Raw genomic sequence first — 21,177 nt, 5'->3', positions numbered from 1 at the left:
GAAGGAATGTTCCTAGGCAGAAATTATCTTCTATATCCTTCATGATGATTTCCATGCAATGAGATCGTCTCGATATACCAGTATGTTTTTATCTTCCAAGCCAGAATGATTATAAAGACCAATTTGAGGACATGACGGACCAGACCCACAAAGAATGTGTCATGAGCACTAAATGATTGGCTAATCCAGCTCGCTACGTGAGTCATTGAAGATGTGTTGCCGTAACATCGTTTCTCCGTGGCCATTTCCCAAAACATTCCCCGTCGCGTCCTTGTCAACTTTGTCCAAAATAACAAATAAGAAATAGACAGCACAATTAACATCAACCATCTGATGTTCCAACCCTTCTTCTTTTGACAGTCTCGATCTAAATAATGGAAAGTGGAGATGAGGCATCTAGGGAGTTACCATCTGTTGAAGTAGGACTCCAGTACCCAAACTCCAAATCGCTTCGGAAGATCACTCCGCCGCAGCACGAAGCCCTTCCATCGCCTCCTACGACCACTGAGGCTGAACGCGTTCGCACAACTCGGAGGCTACCCAAGCCTCTCATTGATTTCAAGCGCAAAGCTGAGGCGGCCTGCGACGCTGCGCCTCCAACATACTCACGTATCCCCTTAGATTGGGAAGAATACGCTAGCGCCACTGAACAGATTGAGTCTGCATTTCCGCAATTTGACTACGAGTCTGATTCAGGTTGCATTATCTTGCGCATGCCTTCTCCCACCCATGATACTTTTACTGCCTCATTAAGCGGCGCTATAACTCACGAATTACTGAGATTAAGCCGTGAAAACAGTCGAGTTCAAAATTTTGCCTCCCAGATCAAAAGCAATGCTTCCTCCCGCATCCTTCTCTCCTACGAAGATGTGCAAGACGATGGAGAAACAATACTAAGGCACCTGCGTCGTCAACCAGATGGCCAATTCGGGCATAAGAAAGCTGCTTTTCCTGGCATAGTTATTGAAGTGTCCTACTCACAGGATGGCAAGGAACTATCCAAGCTCGCCAAGCAGTATATTCACTACACAGATGGCAACATCAAAGCCGTCATCTGCATTGATATTAACTATGGGAATACTCAGTCCACTGTCTCGCTTTGGAAGCCTACGTTCACCCTGGAAGGTGATGGTAGTGACATATATAGACTAGGGTTTCAGCAAGCCATTCAAGAAATGGTTGGTTCTTCCCCCCTCTCTTAACAGTGGCTTGACAACTACCTCATCAGACTGACATGCCTACTATAGCCCTTCCGCACAGCCAATGGAAAGTCGGTGAATTCTGAGAGCGCATTAACTCTCCACCTTCACGATTTCGCCCCCGATTCGGAATGTGAAGATGTGCCAAACATTCCCATATCCATATCTTTTGCCAACATCTGCGGGTTCTTGGATGATGCCGACGAAGTGCAGAAGGCGAGAGAGTCGAAAGATGCCAGAGGTATCCGGTCAACTCGTAAAGTGAAGAAGAAGCGCAAACTTTCGTCCAGCTCGCTTGAGGAGTTGACCCTGGATGACGAGGAGAAGTTCAAAGAGCAAGAGGAATTGGTGGACACCAGGATTAGTCGTAGTGACAATCTTTTTCAGCCACGCTCCGGTGATGCCAATATCATATATGGCGATCATGGTTTGAGATCGCGGGCGGTGAAGCGGCGTGCTTAGCTGGATATCACTGAATCACATTAAGATCTGCCACGATGGGAGACTTTGTCAATGTCATCATGTACGCGAAACCTCCTAGTACCACGGCCAGGCAACCGAGTAGTCAATGGCAATGTACATTGGAGTAGAATTGAATGATTTGTCCCACATCAGATGGGTAGGTTTGAAATAATTGACAGCAGTTGAGTCGATTTCAATATCTCCCGTTAAGACACGCGACGTGCTGATCGCGTAAAGGGCCTCGGGGGTACCGCCAACTTATAATCCCATGTCCTCCAAATCAATCAAGGATTGTTTCGAAATATGCAGGTACCCATATATGAATGCAGTTGTAACCCATTTGCGAGCCTACAAAAACTCGCTGTCTTGTTTTCAATGACTGGTCTAACTCAACCCTAAAACCAATAGAGAGCCGTGTAAGAGGTGCTGTTCATGCCCTTGGCCTTGCAGCCGTGAGAAGTGCCACCTGCAGTCAAGACGCGATAGACACGGGAAACACCTCGGCTACCTCCGGTATTCCCTAGGTAGAGCCAGTCAACCGCGCCAGTACCTTCCGGGCCAACGGGAGCAGAAAATGGTGCCTTGATCCCTTCTATCTTCTTAGCAACGAGGAGCTGGTTGACCTTGCCAAGGTTGAAGGTGGGGACACCAGCAGCATTGAAGGAATGCCGGCCAAGGTAGGGGATGTTTCTATGGAGGCTCTTGACTTTGAGAGACTGCTTTTTGGGTGAAGGATTGCTGGACAAAGCCCCGCCGTCGCCATTGCGATTCAGAGGGACTTTTCCGGTATTCAAGACAGCAGAGGGGAGGGAGGCCCACTCCTGTGCTGTTGCTTTTCACTCTCTTAAGTGCCTTCTGTTGCCCATAAGCCAGCATTGAAGATAGACTTGTCCCATACATTGGCTTGGATGTCTTCCCAAAACGGCAGAACAAGCCATAGATAGTATGTCAATAAAGTGCCAACCTCTCGCGGCAAGAATCGGTGAATAATCTTAAGCCTTCCAGTTGTTATGAAGCCCTTATGTGCCCCCATAACGATCATGATAAGCCCTTGGTCGCACAGAACATTACGAATCCCTCCATTGCTTGTATTGCGATGCCATATAACAAGAAGTTCCCATGATCGGAGCGGGAACCCGCCGCTAATATGGGCAAGAACTGCCAGCAGCTCTAATGCTTTCTCTATCCTGAGACCATATCAATATGCCATCCTGAGATTAATCTCCACACCGCCATCGCTAACTAATTTAATCCACTTACTTCTTAAGCCGCTGTCTTATAAGACCTTTTTAATGACCCAGCCTTTGCTAGCGCCACCATCGCGTTGGAATAATATGTCGATGAATGAATGCCCGATCGTTTCGTTAGCCGCGTTATCTAAAAGCTAGTCCTATAGGATTCCGGGCAGTCCGAGTTCAGTTAGAAACTACTCTAAGTACTCGGTAAATAATAATAAATCCTTATGAAGTATAGTCTCTAGCTATTGCACCGCTAATCTCATTATCGCCTATATATTAAGAACGCTAAGATAGATACCCTTATAGATAAGCTCCTCTCTGCCCTTTTCCTAGCCTACTGAACCGTGGGCTGCGTGTTATTTTATGCGGCCATGCCGAAATTTCGGAGCCAGATGATAAACTACGTCGGTGTCGTTTCCCAACCCTCGCCCCCGCCTACCATAAACCGCCGAGGCATCTCAGAGATCAATACAAAGTGGCTTAGGCTATTCTCCTCCACTTCCTCCCAGCTTTGTCCCTATTACATCTTTTACTTGATAGTTTTGGCTCGTTAGTCTATAACGTATTTAATAATATAGAGACAAGAGATAGCTATAATAGCAGAAAGCTTTAGCGTGAAACCCTCATAGCCCTCCCACATACCATCTACCCGCACACTAAGAACAATCAAGAAGCTAAAAGAACGCTGTCATACTCCATATCCTTAGTAAAATAGTCAAAAACAGAGATATATAGCTCGAGAACAGCAGTTTCTAATAGATCAAAAAGTCTAATAATCTCGGGCGCTTCTAGATCACCTCTATTTTCTTTCAAAGCGTCAGTCAAGTTATCTGCGTGTTCCATCGTGGCATCGTAAGCTTTCTGTTACCGTATACTGAGCTTAAACGGTGGTCTATTAGCTTTATTCTCAAAAGATATGCATCGGATAATATAAGTAAGTAGCTACTTGACCACAAGTGCATACCTCCTCTATGTCTCGGGCTTAAACCAGAAATAGAATGGCTTTATCCTCTCTTTCTTTAGTTCTTTGCCATTGACCTCACATAGAGCGTTCCAAGATACAACATCTAGCGTAATAACAGCCTTAGCATAGTTAACTAGCCAATCGAATGCAATGTATATAAACCGTAATTAAGCGTCATCTAACTTATCTATATTATTCAGATCCACTTCATATTCCATAGCAATTAAGCCCCTTAAAAAGTCCTTCTTCCCACTAAAATCCCTTAAATAAATAGCAAAACCAAGCTAACAAAGCCACGGATTCGGCATAATAAAGTCATTCTCCTCATCAATACATTCTGCTTCTCGACTTCGAATATCTTTACCCTTATTCTAGAGTATATTAATAGCCCTCTAGAGTGCGGCTTTTGATACATTATCTTAAGCCCTTAATTATTCGAGATTCAGTCCTCTTACTACCTCAAATAGCTCGCTTCCTAGCCTACTATAGAATAATTATTAATAATAGACTCCTATTCTCCACGGACCATTACTCCTTTCTTTATCTGCCATAGAAATTAAGTGACGTCTACTTTTAAGTTCTATATCCTAATTATGCTCAACCCTGAGATATTCTCAAATCCGCCTTAACTCCCTGCCCATATATGGGCAATCGGACTGAGACGGCGTGCTTGGCTCTAGGATAAACTCACGCCGAATACCTCTTGTGCCTGGCGAACTTAACGCTGCGATTGGCGGTGCATTATCGGGCCTCGGTGGTAGATTAACATGGGCCTCTAGCTGACGCTTAAAGATATCATGCTTAGATGCCCACCCTTGCGCAAGCTTGATCTCCTGACTGTTAAGACTATGCGGAGCATTGTAAATATATAGCTTTGCTTGCTTCCGCGTAACCATGGTCTGGTATATACGGCAGCAGAGAAGCCGGAGTTCTGACTCATATGTAAAATACTCCATTATAAACACATTCAATAAGATTAAAATATTATAAGTTATTAACCTTTTATATTTATTGATTATTATATACCGCTAATGCTTTTCCTAAATCCCTTCATTCTATGTTAGAAGTTCAAGTAGAATTCGACCTGGATGAAATTAGATATATCTTTAGCCATAATTGTCTCCGCATATCCTAATAGAGGTTGCTAGATAGCAGAATTCCTAAACCCCCCAAAACCTAGCCATGCATGCCATTCACGACTAATTCGCCGGTACTCGGCCTTTGCACCAGCAATATGCCCGGGTGCTTCTTCTAGCCCCCGTGCATATGTCAGCCCGGCTATCTTTGTCGAGTGAGCCGCCATCTCATCGTTCCAAGCCCATGAAACCGCCTCAATGAAGTCCCTCTTGAATTTAGCTTGCTGCAAATGCCGACGTGAGATCGCAATAGCTGCGTGGCGCCACATCTGGATGTTGGTCTCCGTTCCAAAACTAAGTTTGAAAGTGCGACTCAGGGCAACACTAAGCCGTGTAGCTGACCACGGACCATCTGAAACACCAGCTGTTACTGAGTCAATTTCTGCTTTCTCAGTCGTCAGTTTCTGCAATATGCGAGAAGCTTTCTTTCTTTCTTTACGAGCTTCTTTATCCTTCTTAGGGTTAGGGAGGGTCTGAAATTTTGTATTCCCTGATAACAACAATTGTGAGATGGAAAACTCACCCCATAAGTATGGAGTGGATCCTTGCTTGAAGCCAGGAATCTTGACTAGCTGAGAAAGCTGGCTGAGAAATGGGACGATGAGCCAAACATAGTATAAAAGAAGTTCCCCAACGTTGCTCGGTAGGTATCGATGTATGATCTTGGTTGTACCAGTGACGCTATATCCCTTATGATAATAGGTCACGAAGCTGACGAGGCCATTCTCAACAAAGATATTTCGACGGCCTCCCGACCCGTCTCTAGGGTTAGAGTGCTGAATACAAAGTAGTTCCGTCCCACGTGCTGGCTGACCCCCTGTAATATGTACGAGAAGTAGCAACCGCTCGAGGAATGCGTTGACTGTAGATAAGTATCGGCTTACAGTTTGCAACCTCCATTTACCTGTTGATTCATTCTCGAAGCAGTCCCGTCGCAGAAAAGCTTCTTTGAGTATACGATCAAGTATCCACCTCTGATGGCCATGCAAGACCTTGTTCTGGGGATGGCAAGTGAAGTTCCAACTTGGGGCCCCTTCCGACGGATCATCCACGACTGATCGCAGGCTAATCTGGGGCACAATATGCTTTCTCTCTATGTCAGGTGGCACCAAGAGTAAATCTGCTAACTGGTTCTGCGCCGCTTCTACTTCTGCAGAAAGCAGGTCACGAAGTCCAGTCATTGAGAAGCGCATTTTTTTATAGCTTAGAATCTCGTTGTCGTCCGACCACGTGATATAGCCAAGGCTTGTCGTATTATCTTTTACGGCTTTGCCGTATGCGCGAAGCTTTAGTGACCAGCTTATCGGTGACCTCGCGTCTTTTGTCATAAACCTGTCTTGCATTTCTTCTAGTGCGTAAGCCGGGACGTCTGCTTCGTCAAGTTTGACCGCAAGAAGCGCCCTCTCGGCCACAAGAAGCTGGCCCATCTTGATGAGCGCTGATAACTTCGGAGTAAACTCAGCAGCCTCTGACAATTTCTGCGCGTTGCTGGATGTCACATCTTGACGGATTCCCATTACTGCCAGAAAGCTGACAACAATGCTATCATAAACATCGCCATATAATTTATGATCTAGTAGCGAAACCATCAGAATAAGGCACTTAACGTCAAGCCTCTTTCTGATTTCTTCAGCATGATCGGTATTCTGCCCATCGCCGCTGGCAGCACTCATTTCTGACGCTGTGTGAACGGCGTCCATTATCGCTACAGCCTGTCCCTCAGTAAGCCGGTAGTGTAATTTTGGACCCTTTTTTAACCATGCTAGTCGAAAAAGATAGCACATTAAGTGCTGAAGGACGCGGCTGTATTTTTTATACGTGTCTTCTCTTAGGTTATGAATTAGTGGCTTCCGGGACGAGCGACCAGAGATGAATGAGTTGAGTCGATGTTGGTCGAAAGCATTCAACATGCCATCCTGAAGCGAACTCCGTGATCGGGTGATCACGCGCGAAAGAGAATCAAGAAGAATAGAGAGCAAAATTTCAGAACTGCCTGGGGAACCTAGTTCATAGGACTTGGCTAGGTTTGGAAGTGAAACTAGAGCAGCGACCTGAGGGAGTTCTTGTTTGTGGGGCTCTAGGAAGCGGGGCCATTCCGTGACTCGAAGCCACTGGGATTGATGTCGAGGGTCAGAAGATAGAAAGTTTATGTTTAAGCCAGTCTGATTTGATATTGCTGAGTTTTCGTTTTCCTGCTGAGCAAGCTGAAGGTTTATGATGTCCTCGAGTCTAGGTTGAGTAAACGCGAGGCCTGTGGTAGTTGCGTCACTTCCTGCATCAGATCCAGATGGGCTTTGCTCTGTTTCCTCGTGAACTTTGCGGGCCTTGACGATAAAGTACCTGCATCGTGGGCCGTGAAAAAGGGTTTGACAAGCGACTGGAGTTTGGACCAGACCGGCCTGGGTCAAACCTTTGATCCCTCCGGCCTCTCCCTGTCGTCTACGCCCTGGTTGGCGCAATGGTTGATTATGAATCTTTTTGAGATGCTCTTCTATTGCTGTGCGACCTCGGCAGACATACCGGTCTCGGTCATCTTGACAAAGTAGACAACAAATTCCATCATGAAAAATATCAAGGAACCGAATCGGATGGGCGATCGGCAACGGTCGCACGTTCCTACATATCTCATCGGCATCTCGTATGAGAGGTAGATGGTCGAAACTTTGCTCAAATAGCTTGGTGGTAGCAACCTTAAAGGCACGCGTCGCGTTGTGGTGCCGTCGGATATGCTGGGCGATATTGGTTTGCGGTACAACGCCACATTGTTTGCAAACAATGATACGCCAAGAAGGATCGTAGTAAAAGAGATCTTCAAGTTCCATAGTGAAAGTAGTTTATAGTCCACTAGCCTCTTGATGGTACGAGCTTTTAAAGATCGTTGAAGGAAACCTCCAATTGAAATTACAGCAAACAGAGTAGATAATGTAAGAAAAGCTGAAGTACACGTTAATACGTGTTTACACGCGTAAGTAATGCGCCCGCAGACTGTCGATCGAAATGAGGGAATACAGGTCAGCATAGTATGGGCATATGGAAATAGACGGGAGATAAACAAACTCGTGAGAAATAAACAGGGGTAGGCGACAATTAGGGGTACACGACAATTAGGAATAGAAGAGTAGGGGAATATAAATTTTTAGCTAAGGCTATTAAACTACTATACCGTGGTTGATAAGCAAGTGCCCCAGACAACCAAGTGCTCATAACCCTTACATGAAGCTAAAATCCTTCCTGCCCTTCAGGCTCTCCTAAATGACCCAAAAATGAGTCTCCGACGCACCGCAGATATCTATAAAGTTGACCGCTTTGCCTTACGTCGCCGTCAACGTGGCATTCAGTAGCGACACGATACTATTCAAAAGACAAGGCGACTATCTGATCTAGAAGAGGATATGATAGTTCAATTTATCCTTGACCTAGACATCCGAGGATCTCCCCCGCGATAGCGTTATGTGGAAGAAATGGCTAATTCTCTGCTTGCCGACCGCGATGCGTTACCTGTTGGCAAGCGCTGGGCTCATAACTTCACCAAGCGACAACCAGAGCTTAAGACGCGTCTATTTCGAAGATATGACTATTAGAGAGCCAAATGCGAAGATCCGACTATTATTCGTGACTGGTTTCGGTTTGTAGAGAATATAATCGCGAAATATGGTATCCGATCAGATGATATCTGGAACTTCGACGAGACCGGCTTTATGATGGGTATGATACAGTCCGGGATGGTTGCCATAGGTGCAGAAAGGCAAGGAAGGCCAAAAGCAGTCTAACCTGGAAACCGTGAATGGATTACTGTGATCGAGGCGGTTAATACGGAAGGTTAATCGATCCCGCCGTTTATTATTGGTTCAGGCTAATATCACCTTGCGAACTGGTATCGAGAATATGACCTCCCCGGCGATTGGGTTATTGCAATGAGCTAAAATGGATGGGCTAATAACCAGCTAGGTCATGACTGGCTAAAGCACTTTAATCAGTCTATAGTTAAGCGATTAGTTGGTTCCTATCGTCTCCTAATCCTTGATGGTCACGAAAGCCACCACTCTATCGAATTTGAGAGATATTGTAAGGATAATGATATTATCACGCTTTTTATACCTCCTAATGCATCTCTTCTACTTCAGCCTCTTGATTTTGGGTGCTTTGGGCCACTGAGGAAGACATATGGGCGAGAAATAGAGCATCTAATAAGATGCTCTATAAACCATGTTTCTAAGACCGAGTTCTTTCCCGCCTTTCACGCCGCTCACCGAGCTACTATTATAGCAAGTAATATCCGGGGAGATTTTAGAGGAGCTGGGCTTGCTCCCTTTAACCCAGAAATTATTATCCCAAAGCTTGATGTGCAGCTACGGACCCCGACACCTCCCGAGGAGGTCACATAACCTTCGACCCCTTGGACTGCAAGGACCCCAAAGATAGTATTAGAGGCCCAATCGCATTCCAAATATCTACAAGGAAGGATTATTAATCATGAGAGTAGCTCCCCAGAGTTAATAGTTGAAGCTATTAAGCATTTTGAAAAGGCAATAAGCGTTCTTATCTATAAGATGGTCTTACTAGAGGGTAAGCTTCGAGAAGTTGAAGAGAAGAATTTAATAGTAGGGCGGCGCCGAAGGGGAAAAAGGACTCGACTATAGAAAGGAGGGCCTTTAACTATAGGGGAAATATCGCAAGTAATTGATCAGATGGATGTTGATACGCAGGTAGTGGCCGAATCCTCGAGAAGTGGTGGTCGCGGAAGGTCCGAGGGACCGCGAGTTCGGCCCTATGGGACTTGCGGTAAGACCTGACATAATGCAAGGACCTGTCAGGAAGTGATTGAGGCCTCTATAGAAGAGTATAGCGAGTAATTCTAATTGATCAGATAGGTTGTGGTGTTTTTAATATTATATTAAGTCTTGAGGCTGAGATGAGTGGAGCACTTGCTTATTAACCACGTTATTTCAACTTTCGAAATGCATGAATTGAGTTGATTGAAAGGAAGAATTCAATAATTTGATTGATTTGATTGGGGTGATTGATTGATTGAGTTGACATATGATGAGCGCTGGTTCAAGGCTGCAGGTATCTACAGCCTTTACTTCCTGGAAATCAAATTATACTACGAGCAGGTTTCTTTTTGCCTGTGCACTTATCACAAGTGTCTGTAGCGCTGCTATGAGTCTGCTTTCAGCCCATACAGCTATGGGCTTAGACCTCTGTGGTACAGGATTATTGTTTTTGATGTACACTTAAAACATGTTGGATAAATATATTTACTGTGTGGCCGGAGAAAACAAGTAGTGGCAAAGGCGCAGTTACAAGACTGTTTGTGATGTGAGACTGCAAGACAGGTAATCGTGAAATGGGTCATTGAAAAACATGCCGTTGTAGAAGGTTCAACCCGATCATCCCTCACCCTGCTCCACAAACATAGTTCATATCTCCTCTTAATCAGATTTCATTACTCTTCCATGTCTCTTTGGTTCAGTGGGATGCAATTGACGCACAGAAGACCTTTAGCCTCAGCATCAACTTCCCGTGGCATCTTCTCCTTCTCCTTCTCCACAGTTGTCTTTCTCGCCAGACCGTTCAACTCATAAACCAAGACAGCCCTTGTAAATAAAGCCGCGAATACAAACGTGTAGATAACTGGCAGAGAGTCGGCCAAAGGAATAAGAACAATGCTGCCAATAAGAACAGTACCAAGAATGATGTGAAGACCTCCAATCACTCGAACGGCGGTTCCAAGGAGGTTCTGTAGGAAAAGTCTGTTATCTCGACGCTTGATTGTGTGGTTTCGGCCTTGGCCACAAGGAGTCAGCTCATCAACGATCAATCTGACAAAATTGCTTCCTGGTGTCGTGCGGCGAAAGTTCAACGCAAATACGCCAAAGCTTAGTAGGTAGATTGGTAAGTTCAAAAAAGCCCAACCAAACAGTATGGATGTCTCTGGCAAGCCGTGAATGTAGACGACCATTGGGGCTAGGGATATAGCGCGATATGTGAACATATAGACTTCCCAGAACAAGTTCCCCGTCGCCGCCAACCCGATGCCGTATTCAACAAAGGACACAAGAGCCTTTGCAGCGAAGGAGCGCCCATCTAGAATGCGTAGGGGCACGAGGGGCTCGTTATTATTGGAGGCTTTCTCCAAGATGGCCTCGTACTCAAACTCGGTGGGGTTTGGTGACATTAGTCCAAAGCCCAGGAGTATGGCAAGGAGTGGTCTGCGGGTGCTCAGGAGGCTTATCTCAGCCATGCTAGGTCCAAACTGAACCAGACCTCCGGGAAGAAGCGCCAGTAGTATAGCCGTGACAGCCATGTTTGCCTTGTTGACCTCTCCATAGACATTGAGAATGCAGTTCATCAAGTCACTTGAGTACCTGTGAACACCAGCTTCTTCCTTCAGGTTCTCATCGAAATAGGCCTCGAACTCTTGAGGGCAATCTTCCTTCATCCAATGCTCTTTGGAGTATGTTTCTATGGTGGGAAACCATGCTTTGAACTGGGAGCGAGACCGGTCGAGAACCGCAGAAACGGTCGAGATGTATAGACCATGGGCTGCCAGAAGGCACATCATCTTTGAAAGACGCATTGCTTAGTGCCTTGGGACTTGGTAATGATGCTTGAATTTCTGCAAACTGTTAAAGTATTGGCCGAGGTACAAAATGAAGGTTGTGCGCGAAAGAAAAAAGGCGGGGTCCCCTTCGGACAAATAGTCAGCACTTTTGAAGTCCTGCCATAGCAAGGGCGTTATTGAGTAGAAGGGCTACGCGCCAGCCGAAGAGCTGAAAACAAGCATTGCATCACAAGCTTATCTTCCTCCAATAAATAAGCCCTAACCTGTTACTTGTCCCACTTCACGCAGGGGCCTGAATCCTAAAAGACAGGGGGTAAGTTGGGGGCCGAAAATGGAGCAATAAGGATTGCTCATTTAGAAAAACTTGGTGTGTACAGCCCCCCTTTCGCTGGATAGGTGGTTGTTTTTTGAGAGATCTGATCAGGTAAGGAGAACGAACCAATTAAGGGCATTGGAAAATCTGCCAAAATCGTTGTTGCTTTAGACCTGAGGCAAGCAAGCAGTAAGCGTTCTCTGCCCAGACTCACCTGAGTCCAGGCTTTCTATCCATACGCGTATGGATTAATTAATCCATATGAAATAATCCATACGCGTTAATCCATATTCCATACGGGGATGTTGTATTCCATAAGTATGGCAATACGGCGGAAAAAATTTGATCCCTGTAGTAATCCCGTTCAGGGGCGATTTTCCAACTCTCCACTCTTTCTTTAACTCCAACATCACTGTGTAGGGACACTGCGTATGTCCTCGCTAATGACGTCCACTTCCACTGACCCTGTGGGGTTTCCAGTTTCCACAAGCGAATTGTGCTCTTCCTCAATCTTCAGCACGAACCCTCGATTCTCAAGCGGCGATGTCCAAGAGCGCATGGCTTGAAAGCGCAAAACGACCGCAAATACTTGGGCACACGCCCGTGAGCCCCTCAATTCGGAGCCATCTCGTTGCGGTCGCAAAAATGAAAAGATTTACTACTGCATGCATTGTGTAAGTCCGACTTACTCCACGACCGTTTCAACGACCTTTCGGAATCATCTGCTCAAGATACACGGCATTGAGCTGGAAGCCCATGAACATCCGATTAAAAAGGGCGTAACCATCTTATTCAGGATGCTTTCGCCAAGGCCGGCGAGGTGCATGCTGCAAAGCAACTGGCAAAACGACAAGAAACTCTGAGACATGCTATCAATCACAAAGCGGCGTTGGGGGCACTTATTCAGCTCGTGACTGTCCGTAATCTCTCTTACAACTGCAGTTCTTGGCCAGAGCTTCATGCGCTCATTTCTGCAGTCAATCCCGCGGCAGATGACCTCATCAGCCTTTCTCACGGCTCCATACAGAAGCTTGTCTCCAATTCCTTTTGTGTGCACAAAGACATGTTGCGAAGAAAATTGCAGTCTACACCATGGAAACTTCATCTCTCTGCTGACGTGTGGTCTGCTCCAAATCACAAAGCCTTCCTTGGGATATGCGTCAAATTTGTAGACCCGGATGCAAAAGAAGCGCTGCAGGCACTATTAGCTTTGTCGGAGTTGCCAGGTCTTGACGGGCCGGGTAGTCACGGTGGTGCCGAACAATGGAAGCTCCTTCAGCACGTGCTCGAGGATTATAATATCTGGAATAAAGTGGGATTCTACACTGGTGATAATCACGGATCAAACGACAAATTATGCCGCTTACTCGGCAATTATCTCCAGGAGAAGGGCGTCGACTGGGAGGCCAAGACCCATAGAATCCGGTGCCACGGCCATATAGTGAACCTGGCAGTTCAGGCTTTCCTTTTCATAGACTCAAAAGAGGCTGCTCGAGCGGCTTTGGAGCATATCGAAGACGCCGATAAATCGGCTTTTGGCACTGATTTTTCTGACAGGATCAAACCACAAAGGGCGCAAGGATGGCGGCGGCTAGGGCCTCTTGGAAAGGTGCGCAACATATCGATTCACATGCGCGAAAACGACTATCGATGGAATGAATTCAAGAAGCGCGCTGGAAGATCGCTGGGGCTCGACAACGATACACGGTGGAACTCATGGTTTCTTCTGCTGGACACCACTCTCAATCTTCAGAGCTATGTTGAGTGGTACCAGAAGAAGCAGACATCTCGGTAATCAATATATATTTATTGTTATGGGCATATTTATTGTTATGCTTATCCATATCGATAACAATATGGACGGTGCCAATAAATATATATAACAAAGTATTAATAATATGGCCCACTATTTTCCAGCGTCAATCTACCAGCGTGTTTCAGGTTAATTGCAGTCCAGCACCTGTTCTGCTGCTGCCTAGCAGGCCTCTCGGTGTTTGTGTCTCCTGGCAGTGGAAGCTGTTTGCTGCCTCGCCATCATCGTCACATCAGTTAAATACGCAGCTTGAAATACGCCAGCGACATATCTCTAACGGCGACAATGGACGTCAGCGTATCCTCACTGGCCCAATCCAGCGCCACATCCAGCTCTTCCTCCGTTCTACCCTCTGACAGTGCCTCACAATTTGCCAGCACACTATCGGAACCCGAGGCATCTTCAACTGAGCATACGGTCAAGAGAAGGAAACTGAGAGCCATAGCAACATGGGATCACTTTCGAGGAGCTCAAGGCGACGAGCCACGCGCAATCAGCGGCAATTTACTCCACTACTGCAAGCGTTGTCGCAATCCATCTTGGTCAACCCACATATCTGGCAACGCCCGCTATCACCTCAAAAAGGCTCATCACATATTTGTTCGAGAGGATTCAAGCTCTCAAAACAAGCGCCAACTAGCCATCAAAAATGCCTTCGCCAGAACAGCCGTCAGGGAGTTGCAGCAAGTCAGGGAGAAGGAAATGAACACTTTACGGAGTGTAATCAACTTCGATGCCTTTCGAGAGGCACAGATGCTACTTTCCGCACATAAACATTTGCCGCTCAACTTCGTAACGTGGCCGGAATACCAGGCTCTTCTAGCTGCGATAAACCCTGCCGTTCAAGAGTTCCTGACTGACTCTGGTAGCACAGTTGCAGGGGACTTGACTAGGGCCTACGACGCGCATCGAGAATCCGTAAAGAAGTGGCTGGAACGTGCTCGGAGCCTCGTACACATTTCCATGGATGTATGGTCGTCTCCTCAGCGCAAGGCACACATCGCTATCCACGCACAGTGGGTTGATGAGACTTGCAAACCTCGGAAAGCATTACTATGGCTGCCAAACCTCGGAAAGCATTACTATGGCTGCCAAACCTCCGCCGCGCTCACGCCGGCGCGGCTATGACTCCTCACCTCATGAAAATTATCCGACAGTACCGCTTAGCCCACCGGATCGGTTACTTCACTGGAGACAATGACGCTAAAAATGACGCTAAAAACGACGCTAAAAACGACACTTGTCTCCGCCAACTAGCCGTTGAGCTGTCGCACGAGTACGACGTTACGATTGATCCAATGTCCTCTCGAACGCGGTGTGCTGGCCACATCATTAACTTGTCCCTTCAAGCTTTCCTCCTTGCAACTAGCGAGCACGCTCTGCAGGCGGCAATTGAAGCGGCGCAAGACGAGGCGAATGATGTAACAGCTGCGAACGCCTTGCACGACCAGCTTCGAGCGACTACGGACCAAAAGAGTCACGACAGGCGTAAGAAGCGCCATGACACGACCGGATGGCGGAGCATCGGCCCAATGGGTAAACTCCATAATATTGCGGTTTTCATCCATAATTCCACGGTCCACAATGATGCATGGGATGACATTGCAGGAAAGGCGCTTGGACTTGACAACATCACCCGTTGGAACTCATGGTTCCGGCTACTTGATGCGGCTATACCGGTATAATCCTCACAATGCATATACAAATACATCGGTCGCATTTATCAGCAATTTTACAAATTCCATCTTACTAACTATTAATCAAACTTCTTTACAATAATAATATGACAGTTGTGGTTTCCTAAGGGATAAGCTAGTACGTATTAGGTTTACGTTAGCAGGTTCTGTTGGGTGTAGTACTATGAGTTCAGGTGCATCTGTCTTCCAGCGAGTACCCTCGAACTTGTTCTCGAGTAACTAATTCGATTACATCTCAGTATCCATTCTTGCCTGCTATCCAAAGTCAGTTTGAATCCATTTGCAATGATACGGTAATACCGAACGGAAGGAAGAAGACGGAGTCATTGCCACAAAAACTGCATAACGCCAGGAAAAGGCTGTTGCAGGGCCTAGCAAATAAGCTGGTATCTTAACATAAGGCATATACAGTCGTCAGTTAGTATACAAGGCCCAAGAGAATTGTGACAACGAGGTAAGAGCGGCTGATGAAATGCTGGAAGAAGCCAAATACTTGTACGGAAACCGTTGGCAGGCGTTAAAGAGGACGCAAACATTGATCAAAGTCCTATAACAGCGTATCAAAGCCTATAAGAAAGAGATTGAGAAGGCAAGATTTGAGACCTTTCGGCTGACATCTAGTATGATAAGAAGAAGTATATACTTTATAAGAAAAAGATGACAGCCTCATAAATTATATCTTAACACGGATCAACAGGGATCGATCACCCTATCGCACCGCACCTGTTAATGGTTTCATCAGAGTCTCTCTATCTTGGCATCTCTACGCTCCCTTTCCCCTTCTTTTTTTCCCGCCTATTCATTCTTATTGCCAAAATCCAGCCATATAACCGTCTAATGTATACCTGACGAATTCTCATATGCAATTTATACTGGATAGCTAAGTTACGCTTTTAAATTCTAAGAAATGTGCTTTCTATAGTGCTATAGAGCAGTATAAATATTATATGGATGACACACGTTAAATAAAGAAGCCAAGGATTGCCTGCTAACATAATAGGAAATGGCTAAGCAGTCTATCGTAGGCATACCGAGTTTCATTACTAGGTCACTTAAGCCTTTGGCAGGATAACCCTCATGCAACCAATGGTTACGGATAAAGTCTCCACCACATGCCTTGCCCCCAATGCCTGGACCGCCATTCCCGTCCATAAATAGCATCGCATGTAACCCACCTGTTGAACTATAATTATACCAGACATAACTAGAAAGAGCTGCTCGCTCATCGGCCGAGCCTGTGGCGCTGGGCTTACACTTTTTAGATTTTCTGTCGATATGACAGTTCTCCCAGTCGTTTAGGAGGCCTTGTGTTCCATTGCTCTGCCGAGCGATAAGGAAGCGTGAATTCTGTGTGACCTGATCATCGACGTGGCGGTTTCGTGGTGGGTCTAGGTCATTAGTCATAAAGATAAGAGTGTTATTTGTGACATTCCATAGTTTCATGATCCACTCGAAGGGCATTTGAGGGTACATAAATATGACGTCAGCATTAAGAAAAACGACGATTTCGTGATCCTTGAGTGCCTCTCTGATCATCGGAACCTTGGTCCAGGCCTCATGGCGGTAAGGATAGCCAGGAGCTCGGATGAACCGATAGTCATATCCGTGAATGACAACTGAAGAAGACAGTAGAAGTTAGTTGTTCCCTTCTTTTGGCAGGCGTACTGAAAGGAGAAGTTACTGTAAAGATAGTGATTCGTCATTCCAGCAGTCCTTCCCATTGTTTCGTTTTTCAGGGACGTCTCATTTGGGAGAGCACCAGGATCCGTACCTAGCCGGATATCAACATCCAGAATGAGCAACTTGTTGTGCAAGGACTGCGACCAGTGCTGATTGTCTCCATGGGTCTCGAAGTGATATCCTTCTCTCGTCAAGAACAAGGTTCCGATCAACTACACCAACTGCCCTTTCGGCCCAGAGCAGTGTAAGTGTAAGTTAGGTAAGCAACCGTCTGATGTAACTAACGTACATGATAAGCGAGTGAGCCAGACAAGCGAGTGAGCCACATATCCCAACCACTCAAATTAAATTCGCAATAACAACACCACAACCTATTTGATCAATTAAAATTAATTGCAATACTATTCCCTATTGACCTCAATTGACCCTTGACAGGTCCTTGCAGTATGCCCGGTCTTTCCGCAAATACTACATTGCCGAGGCTTTGATCCTTGTGACCTTCCTTGACCACCTCTTGAGGATTCAGCTGTCACCTGCGCATCAATATCTATCTGATCAAGTGCTTGTGATGCTTCCATTATAGTTAAAGCCCCTTCTTTCTGTACCGTAGTCCTTCTTCCCCTTCGGCGCCGCCCTACTGTCTTATTCTGCTGTTCAAGTTGTTGATTCCTTTTATATAGTAAGGCCATCTCATCTATAAGGTTAGTTGTTGACTTCTCAAAAAACTTAACGGCTTGAATTATTGACTCAGGGGAGCTGCTTTTGTGATTTCTGATCCTTCCTTGCAGATATTTAGAATGCAATTGGGCCTCTAGTACTGTCTTTGGGGTCCTTGAAGTCCAAGGGGTCGATGGTATTATGACCTCGACGGGAGGCGTTGGAGTCCGTAGCTGTACATCAAGCTTTGAGATGACATTTTCTGGGTCAAAGGGAGCAAGCCCAGCTCCTCTAAAACCTCCCTTGATATTACTTTCTGTAATAGCAGCTTGGTGAGCGGCATGAAAGGCAGGAAGGAACTCGGTCTTAGTGATATGGGATATAAAGCATCTGATCAGATGCTCTATTTCTCGACCATAGGCCTTTTTTAGCGGCCCAAAGCACCCTACGTCAAGAGGCTGAAGTAAGTGAGAGGCATGAGCAGGCATACAGAGCGTGATAATCTTGTTCTCCTTGCAATATCCCTCGAATTCGACGGAGTGGTGACTTTCATGACCATCAAGGATCAAGAGTCGATAGCGACTGTTCGTCCGTTTAGCTGTAGCCCGATCAAAGTGCTTTAGCCACTCGAGACCCAGGTTATTATTAGTCCATCCATTTTCGCTCAATGCAATAACCCAATCGCCGGGGAGGTCGCATTCTTCATACCAAGTGGCAAGGTGATCTTTACCTGCACCAATGATAAACGGCGGGATCGATTGACCTTCGGCATTAATCCCCTCGATCACAATAATCCATTCGCGATTTCCAGGCTGTACTTGCTTTGGTAACCCCTGCCTGTGGGAGCCTGTGACGACTGTTCCGGGCTCGATCATACCCATCATAAAGCCGGTCTCATCAAAGTTCCAGATATCATCTGATCGGATACCGTATATTGCGATTGTATTCTCTACAAGCCGAAACCAGCCACGAATAATAGTCAGATCTTCGCATTTGGCTCTCTGATAGTCATATCTGCGAAATCGACGTGTATTTAGCTCTGGTTGTCGCTTGATGAAGTTATAAGCCCATCGCTTGCCGACGGGTGGCGCATTGCGGTTGGCACGTAAAGAATTCACGATATCTTCCACATATGATAGTCGCGAGGGAAATCCTCGCGAATCTAGGTCAAGGAGGTATTGGACTATCGTATCCTCTTCCTGATCAGAAAATAACCGTGACTTTGTGAGAGTTTCACGCTTTGAAAGAATGCCTTGCCGGCGGCGACTTAAGGCAAAGCGGTCAACATGATACATAGCTGCGGCCTTTCTAAGACTTAATTTTGGATCATTCTGGAGGGCCTGAAGGGCAAGAATAATCTTAGCTTCATTTGAAGACTCTAGCATATTGGGTTGTTGAGAAATATCTGATTGAAAAGTGATAGTGTAGGTTGAGGGATTTTTGGAGCACTCGCTTATCACGCACGTTATATTTATTGAGTTTGATAAGCTGTCTCATCTGGCGCGCGGTAATAACATTGGGGCCGAGATCTCGAATGAGCGCATTGGCGCGCGCCAGCGAAATGCAAGTTGAGACCCGAGATTAAACGCGTCCTACGCTACCATTCTGACATAGATTTCTATATTCATCTCCTGTAGTTAATGATAAATAGAGGCAGGATACCAACTAAGTTGTCAATGTCAAACTTGCCAACTGCCTTTTAATTGAAACTTTATCTTTACAGATTCTTTTTTATATATGTTAACCCGCTAATCGGGCTTGTTGATAAAAAAGTACCTGACCTGCTTTCAAATTCTCAAGATGGGTGGCAATAAAAACCGATTGTATATTGCCTTGTACCCCAGTGGAGTCGTCAACAATGAAGAGCGAAGGTAATTACTACCGCTACTGTTTACCCAGCTCAAGCTAAATTCTCGCTATAGGTATCATTGGGGTTTTCTTATCGGACCGAAGAGCGAAAAAGGTGCCGAAATCCCTGGTATGCGCTACCATGTCAAGAATCACCCTATTCGCAGCTGGATATATGAGGAGATACCTCTGTCCAATGTGCGGAGTACCAACAATCTCCTCGCTCGTATTGTCATTGCCAAGATCGAAGACGAAAATCGGCTGGTCGAACTTATTCGGAACACACCCGTTGTCCAAAACGACCCTAACTGGCGTTGCCGAACTTGGGTCGCCCAAGCTTTGTCCCGGATAGCTCAAGACGGCATGGCTACTGGGACCGCGGAACTGAATTGGGAAAAGATCGAGGCGGTTGCTCGCGAATACGTCGCGAGTAAGACCGCAGCTGGAAGATATCTCAATGCTGCGGACATGGCGTTGCCGAAGCCGACATATGATATGCTCCAAGGGAAGGAGGTGGTACCTTAGCTAGCGGGATCCGTTTCTGGTTGATATTTTTTTCTGTTTCGTTCGTGCATCTGGTAGGATTGTATTTCGGACGGGGCATTAGAACTGTATTTGGCAAAACTTCAAATATCTCCCCACCATCTTTGGCGTGTCTTCTCCATTTCAAGCTCGGCAGGGTAGGGATCAAGAAACTGAGCAATAAAACCTTGCCATGCTTGCCGAGTATGGTTCCCACACCATGCAGAAGTGTATTCCCAGTAACAAGGGTACCAACCCGCAAACTCCCAATCAATGATACCAACGACATAACCATCGCGAACCAAAATGTTGAAGGGATTTAGATCTCCATGAGTAAATACCGGCGGTGGCCACGGACCGTCCTGTTTACTCACCATTTCTTTTATTTCCTTCCATTCTTGATCATGCATATGGTCCGGCTGTTCTTCTGGCCTGAGATCTTCACGTAACCATCGATGGAAATCTTGGACACACTTGAACGGCCCGAATCTAGGTCTTGACCGTGGTATGCGGGAGTCGCGCAACGAATCGCCTCGACAGCTTTCTACTCCTGTGCCAGGAGGTGGCCGAAGAGCCCTCAGTTCCTGGAACATTTGCCGAAGCTGCGCAAAAATGTTGTTCAGGTCGGCATCGGACAATGTTGGCCAGGCTTCTGCGAGGGAATTTCCTTGAATGCGCTCCATAACGATAAAGGCTCGATTCTTGTGGATGAACGAACAGTGGACAGTCGGGACAGGGATGGAAGTATTGGCGGCGACGAAACTCATAGTTGCTGCTTCGGTGAGATGGACAAATGGCCCCGTCTTGACGATGCGGTGTTTGGAAATGGGAATACAAGGCCCATTGTGTTCGTACAAGCGCGCGGTAGTTTTGAGAGCGATACAAGTCAGCAGGCGACGAAGTAGCGTATTTTTTATGGCCAAGGAGCCTGTACCGTCGTGTTGAGTGGCCGTTCCGTCGTCTGGAGGAACGTAAGGTGTTGACATGCTGGAAGCTAGCTAAGCGAAATCGCTGGATTAACGGAGTTAGAGGCGCTGCTTTATGTATAGCACGTGGCCATCAGCTTATTTAGATGAAAGCGCG

General features: G+C 46.2%; 6 protein-coding genes across 6 annotated transcripts; 2 read left to right on the top strand and 4 right to left on the bottom strand.

Moving 5' to 3' along the window:
* The first annotated feature begins 163 nt into the window (after positions 1-163).
* B0J16DRAFT_200693 (uncharacterized protein) lies at positions 164-2,004 on the top strand. Its single transcript, XM_046122960.1, has 3 exons — positions 164-197; positions 308-1,178; positions 1,248-2,004. The coding sequence occupies exons 2-3, from the start codon at positions 375-377 to the stop codon at positions 1,659-1,661; spliced, it is 1,218 nt and encodes a 405-aa protein (XP_045977372.1). The 5' UTR covers positions 164-197; positions 308-374; the 3' UTR covers positions 1,662-2,004.
* A 14-nt stretch (positions 2,005-2,018) lies between these two features.
* On the bottom strand, positions 2,019-2,703 carry B0J16DRAFT_419334 (uncharacterized protein; the record flags this gene model as incomplete). Its single annotated transcript, XM_046133824.1, has 2 exons — positions 2,019-2,482; positions 2,560-2,703. The coding sequence occupies 2 exons, from the start codon at positions 2,701-2,703 to the stop codon at positions 2,057-2,059; spliced, it is 570 nt and encodes a 189-aa protein (XP_045977371.1). The 3' UTR covers positions 2,019-2,056.
* A 7,522-nt stretch (positions 2,704-10,225) lies between these two features.
* B0J16DRAFT_312411 (uncharacterized protein) lies at positions 10,226-11,306 on the bottom strand (the record flags this gene model as incomplete). Its single annotated transcript, XM_046125048.1, has 1 exon — positions 10,226-11,306. One exon carries the CDS (start codon positions 11,304-11,306, stop codon positions 10,446-10,448), a length of 861 nt encoding a protein of 286 aa, XP_045977370.1. The 3' UTR covers positions 10,226-10,445.
* A 5,005-nt stretch (positions 11,307-16,311) lies between these two features.
* Positions 16,312-17,270, bottom strand: B0J16DRAFT_276707 (uncharacterized protein; the record flags this gene model as incomplete). The annotated part of the gene is made up of 3 exons (XM_046123767.1): positions 16,312-16,517; positions 16,563-17,003; positions 17,069-17,270. Coding segments are annotated over 3 exons (849 nt in total), but the record flags the coding sequence as incomplete, so codon positions are not given.
* Positions 17,271-19,704: 2,434 nt separating this feature from the next.
* Positions 19,705-20,097, top strand: B0J16DRAFT_359107 (uncharacterized protein; the record flags this gene model as incomplete). The annotated part of the gene is made up of 1 exon (XM_046129626.1): positions 19,705-20,097. The coding sequence occupies one exon, from the start codon at positions 19,705-19,707 to the stop codon at positions 20,095-20,097; it is 393 nt and encodes a 130-aa protein (XP_045977368.1).
* A 50-nt stretch (positions 20,098-20,147) lies between these two features.
* Positions 20,148-21,177, bottom strand: B0J16DRAFT_200652 (kinase-like domain-containing protein). Its single transcript, XM_046122959.1, has one exon. The coding sequence runs from the start codon at positions 21,078-21,080 to the stop codon at positions 20,199-20,201; it is 882 nt and encodes a 293-aa protein (XP_045977367.1). The 5' UTR covers positions 21,081-21,177; the 3' UTR covers positions 20,148-20,198.

This window comes from Fusarium flagelliforme (assembly GCF_020744385.1).
Source record: "Fusarium flagelliforme strain FIESC 12 MPI-CAGE-AA-0113 chromosome Unknown B0J16scaffold_9, whole genome shotgun sequence".
In the NCBI taxonomy this organism is placed as follows: domain Eukaryota; kingdom Fungi; phylum Ascomycota; class Sordariomycetes; order Hypocreales; family Nectriaceae; genus Fusarium; species Fusarium flagelliforme.
This window is presented reverse-complemented; position numbering and strand designations above follow the sequence as displayed.